This window comes from Balaenoptera borealis (assembly GCF_965194805.1).
Source record: "Balaenoptera borealis genome assembly, chromosome: 8".
Lineage (NCBI taxonomy): Eukaryota > Metazoa > Chordata > Mammalia > Artiodactyla > Balaenopteridae > Balaenoptera > Balaenoptera borealis.
In genome coordinates this window covers 2,525,449-2,540,645 of record NC_138865.1, presented here as the reverse complement: position 1 = coordinate 2,540,645, position 15,197 = coordinate 2,525,449, and the positions used below count along the sequence as shown (strand labels likewise).

At 40.1% G+C, this 15,197-nt stretch overlaps 1 protein-coding gene and 1 pseudogene across 9 annotated transcripts in view; one reads left to right on the top strand and one right to left on the bottom strand.

Annotated features, from left to right (window-relative positions):
• NEK1 (NIMA related kinase 1) overlaps positions 1-15,197 on the top strand; it is a 232,585-nt gene that overhangs the window by 99,132 nt on the left and 118,256 nt on the right. For all 8 annotated transcript variants that reach the window (XM_082402100.1, XM_082402099.1, XM_082402098.1 and 5 more), the window contains one exon: positions 7,245-7,347. In XM_082402100.1, the coding sequence (XP_082258226.1) occupies positions 7,245-7,347 (103 nt within the window). The remainder of the gene's footprint in view (positions 1-7,244; positions 7,348-15,197) is intronic.
• On the bottom strand, positions 9,852-10,462 carry LOC309633368 (large ribosomal subunit protein uL22 pseudogene; annotated as a pseudogene). The gene has a single exon. The product of its transcript is annotated as a large ribosomal subunit protein uL22 pseudogene (transcript).

The following is a 15,197-nucleotide window of genomic DNA, read 5'->3' as shown; positions in this document are numbered from 1 at the left end:
TTCCTTAAGAAACTACAAATAGAACTACCATACGACCCAGCAATCCCACTACTGGGCATATACCCTGAGAAAACCATAATTCAAAAAGAGTCATGTACTGTAATGTTCATTAAGTGTCGTCTTTGCATGCCAGTGTTTTGCTTTATTCAAAGGCATTTATTTATTTATTTATTTTTCTTCCTTTAACCCTCAAGTTCCATTTTAATGCTGTTTCCTTTGCTGAAGTCAAGAAAGCTCACATATTTCCTGATTTTAAAATACTGGCAGCTAACCATCCTGTCGTCCCCCTTTCACTTAGGATTCTCAGCCAAATGTTCAGACCTCTTTTTTCTCTCCCTTTCGCTCAAGGAAAAAGAAAACCTGAAGGAAAGTCGCAGGTGGCTTTTTTGTCTTGTTTTTCTGCTTACCCAGGTGATGTAGGGTAGCCTTGGAAACATTGGAAGGTGTCGGCGGGCGTTAGAAACAGGAGGAGAAGTCACTGCTCCTCCTGCAAGGCACTCACTGTGAAGACTGTGGCCTGTTTTCCTGCATCTTTTCTTCATAGTTCTTTCTGTATAGTTAGAGGAGATCAAATCACGCACAAAGTTTTATCTGCTGGGGTTTCTTTTTTTTTTTTCTTTCTGGTATCTGTTTTTATTTAACATTTTTACCATAAAAATTTTCCCATGCTAAAAATTATTTTCATGGGATTTTTAATGTCTGTATTTGATTCCAGTGCTGTTAGCTACAGTTTATATAGCAAATCCTCTAATATAATACATTGTAATTTTTCACTTTTTTGAACACTGTTTTGAACATATTTTTTATTTCTCATTATTTCTGTAGAATACAATCTTAGAAGGGTAATTCCTGGATTAAAGGAGTTGCTCTGTTATGTTCTTTATGAAGGCTCTAGAAAGAAATATTACTAAATTTATTGAATTTATGAAATTAAATTTAACTAAATTTATTAACTGAATACTACTAATTGTCTTTCTACAGAAGCTGTGCCAATTTATGCTGAGTCTAACAGTATATGATTGTGCCCATTTTATTGCCCCCTGACTAGTACCATTTAGGAGCTAAAGAAGTTTTTGAAAAATATAAAATTTTAAATTAAAATAATGGAGGAAATGAAGTTTTCACTATATTCACTACTGGTCACACAACAGAATATTGACAAAGCGTGTGCCCATGAGGATGGTGATGATGAGGATGATGATAGTGACATAAACATAGGAGCTGCTGCTGGGTTGCGTACTCTGTCCCAAGACCACCGCGGAGGGATTTACATGCCTCGCCGGTCCCCGCTACCTGTGGATTGTGTGCTTGTGGATTTGCCTGCTTGCTAAAATTCACGTGTAGCCGCACATCAGCACTCCCAGTCCCTTCACCGTTGTTCCTGGGCATGTGCAGAGCCCCAGGGACTTTGAGTTGCCCAGTGCGCAAGTCCCAGCTGAGCGGGAGCAAGGCCAGCTCTGCTTTCCTGTTTCAGCGCTCATGAACAAACGTACTTTCATAGTCTGCTCAGCTGCATTTTCTGCATTTTGGGGCATTTTGTTGGTGATTTCATTGCTTAAAATGGCCCTCATGCCTTGTGCTGAAGTGCTGTCTGGTGTTCATAAGTGCAGGAAGGCTGTGGTGTTCCTCATGGAGGAAATATTTGTATCAGAGAAGCTTCATTGAGGAGTGAGTTACAGTGTTGTTGGCCGAGAGTTCAGTGTTAATGAATGGACCGTGTAATAAGGTGTCTTTAAACAGAAACACACATAAAACGAGGTTGTATATTAATCCATTGGCGAAAACGTTGTAGCAAGAGGCTGTCAGGAGCCTAACCCTGTAATTCTCCTCGGGGTAATCATTCAGTATGCGCTAGTTCATATTCACGGTGACTTTATACAACGTAACTACCAGGAATAATGAGAGTTGATTATTATTAGCTCATCTAGTCATCACCAGTGCTACAAGGCACATATTATTATTCCTAGTTTTATAGATTAAGCAATTGATATATGATAAATGACTGTATAAATAACTAATTTCTTGAAGGCCACATAACTTTATTAGTAAAACCGGGAGTTGAAGTTGGACAGTTTGGTGCCAAAGATGACTCACTTAACTTTTGTGCCATATTGACTTTACTAAGGCTTGAAACATTTTATGAGGAAAATTAGAGAAGCTGGGAAAATTTCGCTACCATTAAAGAAAGCATGCTTAAAGGAACAAGTTCAGAAGAATTGGGTGGCTTGTCTTGTAGAAGAGGAATTAGATTTCTTTGTATTTCCACATCGTAGAAGTACGGTGATTAGAAGTAAAGAAGCAGATTTCCATCCATTATGAGGTGTGTTTAGTGGATGGGCTGTTGTGGGATTTAATCAGTGCTCTCAAACTGAAAGTATTAAACTAGGGGTTTGAATGACCATGTGTCAGGGATATTTAGATGGGAATATGAGAATACTTTATTCAGCAAGAAGTTGCATTAGTTAATACTCAGGGTCGCCTCCAATTTGAATATTATGATTTTTTTTAAATTTTAACATCTTTATTGGAGTATAACTGCTTTACAACGGTGTGTTAGTTTCTGCTGTAAAACAAAGTGAATCAGCTATACGTATACATATATCCCCATATCTCCTCCCTCTTGCGTCTCCCTCCCATCCTCCCCATCCCATCCCTCTAGGTGGTCACAAAGCACTGAGCTGATCTTCCTGCGCTATGCAGCTGCTTCCCTGTTCTTTTGTTGAACTTTTTAGCACCATTGGCATTATAGAGCATTTTCTCCACACTGTCATAACTTCCGGTTTTTATAATTTGTTATTGTCATATGTAGTCAGTTCCTTTCCCTGATTCAAACCAAATCAGCAAACTGAAATCTATAGTCATCTAAGACTCATTCAGATGATCTTTTCCTCATATTTTAGATAGCCCATATTTGCTTCTTACTTTTTCATGGTGTTAATTATTTTTCTTCTTCCGTTTTAATCAGTAGCTCTGGCTAGTCCAACTTTGCTTTTTATATCCATGTCTTGATAACACACCTCAGTTAGCTTTTTTTTTTAAAGACTTTAACTTTTTACAGCAGTTTAGCTTCACCACAAAACTGAGGGAGACGGTACAGAGATTTCCCACATGCTGTCCCTATACCCATTGTCAGCGTCCCCCACCAGAGTGGTATGTTTGTTACAACTGGTGAGCTTATATTCAGTTAGCTTTTAACATTAGAACCTCAATCACGTGAGACCATCTTATGAAACCATTGACTGCCTCTAAACATTTGTATTTTATTGAGCTTTTACTTTTCCAAGTCTTTTCCTCTGTATTGCTTCATTTGAGTAAAGCTGACAACAATTCCGTTCCCTCAGATCGACATTATGCCACTTAAACAGAGGAGGAAGCTTAATGAATACAGCCACAACATCCTTTTTTCATTTCATTAACCCTATACCACCCCAACTCTTCTACCTTAAACCATATTGACTCATTTTTCATTTCTCGGATTATTCCTGCTACCTAGATTGCTGCCATTTTTATGTTGCTTTCACCTCTTTAAAAAAATCCATTTTTAGTCATCTTTCAAAATTTTTAATTTCCCTTAGTGAAAGGTTTGAGCCATTCTTACCCAGATCTTTCCATTTATTGATGCATTTGTATAAGAAAAAGAAAGAAAATAACTTCCTTTTTTCTCTTGTCAGGATGAAAAAGAGTTTGTCTCATTATTTCTTTTTTACCCATTTTAATGTCTCCGCATTTCACTTTCCAGATTCCTAATTTCTTACTGTATATTTGTGGCTTATATAGTATTTCTATTAATCATTCCTTTACTATTAACCTAGATTAATGTTCTACTGATTTTAAGTGGCATGAGTTTGGAACTCAAAAGATATAGTCTATTTGTCTAAAGCAGAGTATACACATATAAATTCTTTTATTTATTTATTTATTTTTGGCTGTGTTGGGTCTTTGTTGCTGTATGCAGGCTTTCTGTAGTTGTGGCGAGCGGGAGCTACTCTTCGTTGCATTGCACGGGCTTCTCATTGCAGTGGATTCTCTTGTTGCAGAGCACAGGTTCTAGGTGTGTGGGCTTCAGTAGTTGTGGCACTCAGGCTCAGTAGTTGTGGTGCACGGGCTCAGTTGCTGTGCGGCATGTGGGATCCTCCCAGACCAGGGCTCGAACCCGTGTCCCCTGCATTGGCAGGCGGATTCTCAACCACTGAGCCACTGGGGAAGTCCCACATATAAATTCTTAATAACATTTAATGAAGACAATGACTATTAAGAAGTTAATTGACTATTTCCTCTGTCCCTATGAGCTTTGCACACATATATAGTTTGTGCTCACAATTCAGTACAGTTTTACTACTTTAGAGGGGAATAAAAATATGAGAATGGGTTCTTCTTTTTGGTATGTGTTAAGTAGGAAACAGAAATGCATGTGAAAAATGAAAACAGTATAGGTTTTTAAATATTATAAGGAATCATAGAATCAATTAAACTAGTTTTGTCCTTTATTCTTTTAATAAGGTATATTACTCTGGTTGATTTTTATATGTTGCACCAACCTTGCATTCCAGGAATTCTGTTTTATACATTTTATATCTTCAAAGACAGATGTAATATTGGTAAATAGTTGACACTCAATAAGTATTTGTTTAATAAATGAGAAGGAAAAAGAAATAATGGTAAGCAAATATCACTACAGGTTTTAAGTTTGTGATTGAAAGCAACCAGTTATATATACCTGCTTATTTAAACCAGCTTAGGAAAAAACTATTCAGTAAAGCAAAACTTATAGATTACATAAATAAATAGAACGGGTAGTACTATATTTACATAAATGCTGTGAACATTCTTTAAATCAAAGCTGTTATGTGTATGATCAGGTTCTTAGTAAAATATTTCTGTGCAGCTGAATTATTTGATTTAGTGAATCAAATCAATCAGTGAATATGAATTAACATATGTGAGTTGGAGCCCCAGACTGACAAACATTGGAGATACTCAGTATCTTAGAATGGGAAATCAAACATAAAAACTTTATAGAAGTTTTACTTTTATAAAGGGTAGAAAAGGAAGTCAGTGCAGTCAGGATACAAAGCAGAGATTTTATCTAATTGTATATGGTGGTATAAGCATCCAGGACTCCTCAAAAGAGCCTTACAAGTAGATATACAGTTTCAGATGACATATCTGAATGTCATACTCTCTGAAAGTTTATCTGTCGTCTTTAGGCCCAGCCTTATATAAATGGGACTATAGCAGACCAGAATAACAGCCTTGCCTATATATTGAGTTGGTCAAAACGTTTGTTCAGGTTTTTCTGTAACATACAGAAAAATGAACGTTTTGGCCAACCCAGTATATGAAGGAGATTTTCCTAGCCTCAGCAACCAGAGATGAAAAAGAAATGAAAGGAATCCAAATTGGAAGAGAAGAACTAAAACTGTCACTGTTTACAGATGACATGATACTGTACATAGAAAATCCTAAAGATGCTACCAAAAAACTACTAGAGCTCATCAAAGAATTTGGTAAAGCTGCAGGATACAAAATTAGTACACAGGAAAGGCTCTGAACCAGCTCTAGAGATGATCTAATCCTAGAAAATTCCAGTGCTGGAGTTTCACAAGAATATCTTTTAAGCACTATGAAAGTTAAATGAATCTCAGGCCACTATCTTCCATAGCTTTATGGTGAATCAGATTTTAAATTTCTACTGTTTAATTTCATATTTAAGATTCTTCCATGCCTCAGTACAGCTGACCCTTGAACAATACGGGGTCAACCTGCGTATACTTACGGTCAGCCCTCCGTATCTGAGGTTCCTCTGCGTTCATGGATTCAACCAACCATGAACATGGAGTGCTGTAGTATTTACTGTTGAAAAATGTCCGCATTGTGGACCCACGCCATTCAAACCTGTGTTGTTCAAGGGTCAACTCTAATTGTTAGCAAAACATGTAAAAGAAATGACTGTTTGGGGTATGAAAATCAGAAGTGTTTAAATCTACTGGAAGAGAGAAGGCATCATTTCATATCTTTTTCTGAACGTAACTTAGTTATGGTCCATCACAGAGGCTGTAGGAATTTTGTGTGCCTTCGTAGCCAGTATCTGAGAAGTGCAGTCAATAACTTTCTCATCTTTCTTCCTTACTCACAGAATTACTGCAGTTGATACTATGCAATGAGTTCTCTGTTTACGGGGGGTGGGTTTTGTTTATTTTTGTATCTTTCTTAGTACACGGTAGCAGACACAATATATATTATAAATTTATTTATTTATTTTTGGCTGCGTTGGGTCTTTGTTGCTGCGTGGGCTTTCTCTAGTTGCGGTGAGCTGGGGCTACTCTTCATTGCAGTACGCGGGCTTCTCATTGCGGTGGCTTCTTTTGTTGCGGAGCACAGGGCTCTAGGCACGTGGGCTTCAGTAGTTGTGACACGTGGGCTCAGTAGTTGTGGCTCGCGGGCTCTAGAGTGCAGGCTCAGTAGTTGAGGCGCATGGGCTTAGTTGCTCTGCGGCATGGGGGATCTTCCCAGACCAGGGCTCGAACCCGTGTCCCCTGCATTGGCAGGCGGATTCTTAACCACTGTGCCACTGGTTAGGGAAGTCCCACACAATATATTTTAGATGTTCAAAATGTCATTGATATTTTTTAGTTGTCGTCTAAGCCCAACATGTTTACATTCTCTCATAGTTGTTAGAGGAGGATACAGAAACGTAATTGGAAAAGATGGAAACAAATAAGTGTGCTTTTAGTTTTTTCCCCTAATCTATCCATTTTTCTTTTTAATAGTTGTGATTTTCAAGGAATTCAGACTTCACTTTTTACTGCAGTTTTGAAAATTCACATAAACTCTTCATTATTTTTGATGAGCTTTGAAATTGCTACTCTGCTGCTTTAATCTTACTTTCATACTGATTGATATATTTGATGCAGAGTTCTGAAATAAGCTTACCTACTTGGAGACTATTGAGATTTTTCTATAGGTATAGTCTAAAATCATTTTATGTGTCTATAAGTAGAATAGATTAAATGAACATAGCAGTGTAGATTTTACCCCTATTTAAAATAATAATGTCTCCAATTTAAGTGGTAGATTCTAATATATGTATAGCAATTTCTTTATTACAGAGGAAGATTTTCATATCAGCCTTCATATTTTGCAAATATCTCTGAAGAAAATATGTAGAATAAGTGTAAGTTTAAACTTTTTGAAATATTTAATGTTCAGAATTTCTAACTTTGCTGTTTGTCCAAATTCCTCAGGCAGAAGGGGCAGCTGGCTGTGGAAAGAGCAAAGCAGGTAGAAGAGTTTCTACAGCGAAGACGGGAAGCGAGGCAGAACAAGGCTCGGGCTGAGGGGCATATGGTAGGATTTTGTTTTTGAGATTTTTGAACATGTTAGTATTCAAAGAGAAGGTCTGGAACAAGGTAGGTATAAACGACAAGAGTCGTAATCCTTTACAAACATTTCCTCTGAACATTTGCAGAGCATTTAACCTCTCTTCAGCTATTTCTTTTATGCCATGCGTGAAATTCTATTGTTCCTTGGTTAATTGAGAGTAAGTTCGTAGCTGTATATCCTTCCTTTTAAAAGAGTTGAAGTAGTTATAGCAACCCAGATATTTATATTAAATAAATAAGTTCTTACATTACTTTTTTCTTCCAATATGCTTTTGGTTTTAAATACTTTTAAGTAGCAAAGAATTGTAGAAGAAAAATGGGAAATAAACATTTGGGTAAATATCCATGTAACTGTGCATTTACTCAAAAGCAAATTAGGAACAAAAGTATTTTAAAGCCTGTAATTATGCCCGTTAACTGAATTAAGTCATGTACATAAGAAAATATTAACAGTTTTAGACCATCGTTTCAATAGTTAATAGTTTTGACTTGCAGAGGTACACAAATGCCTTTTCACCTTTTGTCCCCAGAACAAATGGTGATTGTTTGTCAGCTCAGCACCCGTGAAGCATCATGCTCACGTAGGAAATAGGTCAATTGTGTGGTAATATGTTTTCTTTAGACTTAGATCTACTGTAAGTCCATAAGTGATATCTTTATGAGTTAATTAATATAATTATTCCAACTTAGGATATTTTTTTCTTTGAAATAATATCACAGAAAAATAGTTAAATTTTTTAATGGTTACCCTGTGTATGTTTAACACCCATCAGCTTGTTTTTCTAATACCTGGAATTAATCTGTATTTGTATCCTCTCTATAGACAGAGGAGAACCTCCTTTGTTTTCCCTTGCCCTATTTCTCCCATGTTAGTAGCATCTGGAATTTTAGTTACAGATTTTAATTAAAAATATTTTAAAACAGTTATTAGACTTACCAAGATTTACACATTTCTTTCCTCAGCACAGTTCCTTATATGCTACTGTCCTCCCTCAGTTTATTTGTCTTCATGATGGAGACTATCCTCTCGTAACCTTTTGGAGAGAAACTGTCAAAGATTTGTTGGAATGGTCCTTATTTTGTCTTCACACTTAAATGTTAATTTGTAGTGGTGGTCTGCTGGTGAATTTGCTTAGCATTTATATCTCTGAAAAAGCATTTTGTCTTCTTTTTTGAAAAATATTTTTGCTGGATGTAGTCTTATAGGTTGAGAGTTCTTTTTCTTTCAGTTCTTTAAAGATGTTTCTCCACTTACATCCTGGCACGCCTGTTCTGACCAGAGATCTGCTTTCATTCTTAAATTTTCCTCTGTGTGTAATGTGTCTTTTCTCTCTGACGGCTTTTAACATTTCCTCCTTATCACTGGAAGTGGATTGATTAAGATGTATCTTGGTGTAATTTTCTTCATTTTTATCTTTTTTTTTTTTAAATAAATTTATTTATTTATTTATTTTAGCTGTGTTGGGTCTTCACCTCTGTGCGAGGGCTCTCTCCAGCTGCGGCAAGCGGGGGCCACTCTTCATCGCGGTGTGCGGGCCTCTCTTGTTGCGGAGCACAGGCTCCAGACGCGCAGGCTCAGAAGTTGTGGCTCACGGGCCCAGCCGCTCCCCGGCATGTGGGATCCTCCCAGACCAGGGCTCGAACCCGTGTCCCCTGCACTGGCAGGCAGACTCCCAACCACTGCGCCACCAGGGAAGCCCTTCATTTTTATCTTGTTGGGGGTTCATTGAGCTTCTTGGATCAGTGGATTTATTGTTTTTATCAAATTTGGAAAAATTCAGCCATTATTTCTTCAAACATTTTTTTCTGTTCTCCTCTCCTTTTTCCTCTGGGTGCTCAGTACCCATACGTCAGCTCGCTGATGCTCTTATTCATTTCTTTTTGGTCCTTTTCCTGTGTTTGATTTTGGGTAGCTTCTGTTACTGTATCTTCAAGTTCATTACTCTTTTTGTCTGCTTTGTGTAATCTGCTCTTAATCCCATCCAGACATTGTATATTTTTCATTTCAGATACTGTATTTTTTAATCTCTTAAAATTTATTTGGGTCACTTTTATACTTTCCATGTCTGTCTTTATAATACTTACACTTTTCTCTACCTTCTTGAACATATGGAATATGATTATAGTCACCTTTTTAATGACCTTGTCACTAATTCTATTATCTGTGTCATTCCTGAGTCTGTTTGTTGATTGATTTTCTCTTCATTTGGGTAATATTTTCCTGCTTCTTTACCCACCTGGTAATTTGTGGTTGGATACCTGGCATTGTGTATTTTATCTTGGATTTTTTGTATTTAAATACAAATGAATAAATTTATTCTGTGATGCAGTTATGTTACTTGAAAATAGTTTGAGTCTTTCAAGGTTGATTCTCCGCTTTGCAAGGCAGGTGGAGAACAGCCTTTTGTCTAGAACGCACTTGGCACCACCGCTCAGGCAGTACTCTTTTTTTTTACTTTTATTTGCATTTACTTTTTGCAGCATTTATTCCGGGACCATAAGTTTTTGTTTCTTCAATTTCTTCTGGGATATCTTTTTCTTCTGGGCAACCTCCTCTTCTGGTTTAGGAACAATTTGTTCTTTTTCAGTAAGGATCATCTCAGTGGGGCTGGGAGAGCTCATGTATGGGTTGATCCGACCATGAGCTCTGTAAGTCCTCCGCCGCATCCTGGGGGCTTTGTTCACCTGGATATGCTCAGTGACCAGAGAATCTACATCTAAGCCCTTAAGTTCAGCATTACTCTCTGCATTTTTGAGCATGTGCAGTAAAAATTCAGCACTCTTTTTGGGCCACTGAGCCTGCGTGCAGCCCCACTGTTTGGCCTGGGCACACCTACCAACTCCACCATTGTAACGACGGAATGGCACACATTGCTTCTTTAAAGTGACATCCTTCAGATACTTGGTGGCTTTTCGGATATGCATACCCTTAATGGCCTGGGCTGTTTCACGAGTGTTCTTAAAGTGAACACGAAGATTTGAACCTCTCGACTTGCATGATTTTGTGGGGTTTTCTGGGTCAAGTGAATAGCGAACCATTTTTAGAGGTTACCTCAGGCCGCTTACCAGAAAAGCGAGGCAGTACTCTTGACGCTCTGGTGGTGGATTGGTGGTACTCCAATGCTCTGTTGATTTGGAGGCCTTTCTAGTCTGGCTGTTGGAAGTGTGATGTGTTCCCAGCCCTCAGCGAGCCTGAGAGATTGGTGACATCATGGTAACCATCACTCAGCAGGAGACTCAGGGGAAACCTCTGCCGATTCCAGGACTCTCTGGGCAGCTCTCTCTTCCTTGGTACCCCTTCCTGCAAATGTTAGTGCTCTTCACCCTCCCAGGCTCTGGCTGCTGTTTCCCTAACTCAGGACACCCTCTCCCTGTGCTACAGCCTGGAAACTGGGCAATTACTGAGCTTACCTCACTTGTTGCCCTTCTCACAAGGATCACTGTCTTGTGCTGCCTGTTTGCCAGTGTTGGAAAATTGTTGTTTCATCTGCTTTTGCTGCCTGTTTGCCAGTGTTGGAAAATCGTTGTTTCATCTGCTTCGTCCAGACTTGTAGCTGCTGAAGGTGGGAGGGTAGATCTGGTCCCTCTTACTCCACCGTGGCTGCAAGTGGAAGTCTTGGCTGGTAGTTTGCTGGGTGAAGAAATGTGGGTTGCAAGCTCTCCCCACCCCACCTTGAAGCTGCTGCCTCATCATGGTCTCATTGTCGCTCTCAAGTCTTGTGATATTGTTTTCCTTCATGTTCCTCTGTAAGGGGTTTTTCCTCTCTGAAAGCTTTTGGCACTGTTTTTCTACCTTCCATGTTCTGAAATATCACTTGAGTGTTCTCGGTATTTTTTAACTGACCTGTCATGACTCTAACCAGATGCTTTCAGTCTGAGCACTCACCTTCAGTTCTGGGACATTCTTAATTGACGCTTCTTCCCATATTGCTTCTTCTTTTTCTCCTTAAGAGAACTCCCATTAAATGGATAGATTGGAACCTCTGCATCAAATGTCTTTTTTTCTGTACTTTTATTTCATCTTTTTTATCCGTTTGTCCCTTCTTACTGTTTTGGAAGGATTCCTGGGCCCGAATTTCAGCTCGTAACATGTTCTTTAGTTTTGTCTACTCTGCTCTTCAGCCCATCCAGTGATGTTTTCTCTTAAGTTTAGAACCTTGTATTCTCATGTCCATGAATCTTCTTAGTTTTCCTTGAAAGCTCCTTGATCATGTGCTCATTTCTCTGATGATACTTTGGTTATCATAAGGTCTTGTTCTTAGTGCACTCTTGGCCATGTCACCTCGGTGTCTTCAGTTTTTAAGTCTGCTCCCCGTTTCATGGTACTGGCATCCCTCATACGTTTGGTGTTCTTGCTGGTGTGTTCATGTTTGGGGGTGTCTATTTTACCCTTCATTGCCTCTGTTTGGGTGGGCCCCTGGCGAGATGGGCGCGTGTTGCTGACCTCTCCTCTGTTCAGTTTTCCATCAGAGTAGAGGATGGGTGGGACACATTGCTGTTCGGCTAGGCAAATACATGGCAGCTTATTTTCTGGGCTTTGGAGACCCCACCTTCCAGGGTGTCACCGGTCACCTGGGGCACCGGCCCAGCCTTTCACTCCGGGCTCTCTCATCACTCGTGTCTGAAGGGAGCTGCTCGCGGAGATGGATAGTGTGCTGGGTGACCTCTTCTTTAAGCGCCATTTGCTGCTGTTCCCCTCGTGCCCCGGCTGCCAGCTCATCGCAGAGCAGCCTCCTGTTGCTCACATCTGCTGCCGAGGCCTCTTCCCTACAGGCTGTGCTCATGACGCTTCTCATCTTAAACCCATGTGTGTACTTTCCTTACCTCTGGATTCCTTCTGTTCTTGGGACTACCAAGAGTTTCACTTGTTTGTGAGTGCTGATACGCATTCGCTTAACAACTTCTCAAGTCTAGAATTTTGGAAGAAGGGGAGGCCATGGTCTCACTGCAGTCAGATATTAGTATTTTCATTTTGTTGTTTTATCATTTTTAAAAGATGTGCTTTAGAAATCAGTGCATTTTTGACTGATTTTTATACGACTTTCCAAGATTCGTTTTGTTAACCTGTATAGTGTTTCTTCATTCCCTAGATGACTATATGTACACATGAAACTTTACTTTAGAAAAATGTGGCTAAAAAGTGAAGAATTTTTACTTTTCAGTATATTTGGGTGTGTACATCATATATTACTTTCTTTATTCACTAATATAACAACTAGGCAGTGTGTTAAACACTTTGGGGGTAATAGGTTAATTAATTGATTAAAGATGACTTAATTAAAGCTTACTCAGATATAGTTTCTCTCTGCAACAACTTAGAGTCTGGTGTTAGACAAGCGTGAGGTAAAGAACAGAGGCTAAGACTGAGGTTAGCTGTGGGGATTTTAAGATTTTAAGTTCACACAATTTTAAGTTCTAAATTGGAACTTTTTTATGATGAGGTAGAGGGGCTGTTTAAAATTGGCCTCTCCTTTTCCATGCTGTATAACAAATTACCATAAATGTAGTGGCTTAAAGCAACACAAATTTATGATCCACAGTTTCTCCGGGCCAGGACTCTGTCACGTTGTAACAGTTCTCTGCTCCTGGTCTCCTGAGGCTGAGGTGGAGGTGTCAACGGCTGTGTCCTCAACTGGAGGCTCGGCTGTCTTCACCGACCCCTCAGGGTGCTGGCAGGACTTCCCTCCCTGCCGCCGTGGAACTCAGGCCTCGCTGTCTGAGAGCTTTGACTGGGACCATGTGGCCCCTTCATCTCAGCGGCAAAGAACTCCCCGTGCATCAACCCCCCACCTGCCGCTTCTACAACCAGCCAGGAAAACTCCGCATTTCATGGTCAGCTCACTGGCTTAACGTCCCTCATCCCATTTCTCGTGACCTAATCCTGGGGGTACAGCCCATCGGACTTGCACACCTGGGGAGTGGGGGTGGGTATCAGGAAGCCTTGGGGGTCTTCTGCAGGTTCTGCCCGCCACAGTCCCTTTGCCTGTGACTTAGGGGCCGCGTCTGGGGATGTAGACAAGGCGAGGGGGAGGAGCTGTCTGGAGCGCGTGCTTGGTGGTGGAGCACGCAACCCAGGCGTCCACACAGAGCCTTGTAAGAAGTCAGCTGTATTAACATGAAGTTTAAATACAGTGAAATTCACCAGTGTTAGGTGTGTATCTGGGTGAGTGTTGACAAGTGTATGTAGTCATGTAACCACTGCCACAATCACAGGACAGCACCATTCCATCATTTCTTAAAAGGCTCCTCCTCTTGCCACCAGAGAAGGAACTGTGGGTATGTGAGATGATGGGTGATAACCAAACTTACCACAGTGATCACCCCAGCGATCCTGTCTCAGTACATGCGGGTGTCAAGTCATTACGTGTACACCGTAAGCCAACAGTGTTGTGAGGCAGTCGTGTCCCAGCAAAACTGGAGGCAGAAGTTTCCTTGTGCCCCGTGACAGTCAGTCTTCTACCAGCCGTCGGCAACCACCGATCTGCTTCTTGTCACTGTGGTCCTGCTTCTTCTAGAATTTCATGTAAAATTATCATACAGTATATAGAGTTTTGAGGCTGGTGTGTATCAGTAGTTCTTTTTTATTCCTGAGTCATATTCCATCGTGTGAATGTACCACAGTTTGTTTGTTCAGCCCTCAGTTGATGGACATTTGTATAGTTTCTAAAAGAGATGCTTTTAAAGCTCATGGGAGTCACTGATCATTAAATTCACTCAATTATATGCTCCCCATGCTCCCACAGAGCCGTTCTTTCTGAGTGGGCATATCCCTCTTTATTATGTGTAACTCAGTTAGTGAATATTTTTACTCTCAGGCTTCTGAACACTGCTGGAGAAAGTTAAAGCTGTGATGACTAGTGTCGGATGGGTTTATGGCCTCTGGTTTCAGCAGAGCTGTCAGTCCTTCTCGGCTGTCCTCTGAATCTCCATGGTCAGCAGCCTCTCCCGTTGCCCACAGTGGGGACTTTCCTCCATGGTTTCATCCTTCTTCCCTTTCTGTGAAGATAATCATTGCATCACAGAGAAAATTGGGCTTAAGAATCCCACACTTCATCACATTTTCTGCCTCCATACTTATAAACTTATGCATAATTGTATCCAATCTGTCCTTGTTTTCTCCAGTCTCAGAGAAAGATATAACTTCCTCTGTTCAAAAGTAATCTTCCTGTTCCATCCTATTTGATGATTATAATGCTGGTAATTGTTAACATTGGTCATTTACTGGATGATTATGTGTCAGGCTTAGTTCTAAGTTCTATACCTGTATTAACTAACTTCTCATAGCAGTGCTCTGAGGCAGGTTCTGTCGTCTTCCCGTCTTACATCTCACTGAGGCAGAGGTGGAGAAGCTAAAGTGACAGCTTGAGCTTTACAGCAACCAAATGATAGATTACATCGTGTTTAAATCCCTGAGGTCTGACTTGAGAGCCCACGCTTTCATGGCCTTATCTTCTGGGCCATGCTGTCTGTTTCCTCAAGGGTCCTCCTTACTCTGTCACTTGTTTCCTCTCTTTTCTGAACTTCCCTTCTTTCCTGGCATAGCCCATAAATATATTCATGTTTCTCACGTTACCGGCTCCTTCCTCCTCTTCATAGCCAGACACCTCAAATGAATGAAGCTCTGTTCTCCGTCGTTGCTTACCCGCTATTCATAATCCTGTTGAAACAGAAGTCACCGATGTCCATCTTGCCAAATAGAGTATTTTAAATCTTTATCTTACTTGACCTTTCTGTGACATTTGATCTCATGAGTTACTTCTTCAAAATTTCTTCCTTGCCTTCTGTGACACCAAATTCTCTGTTTTTCCCCTTACT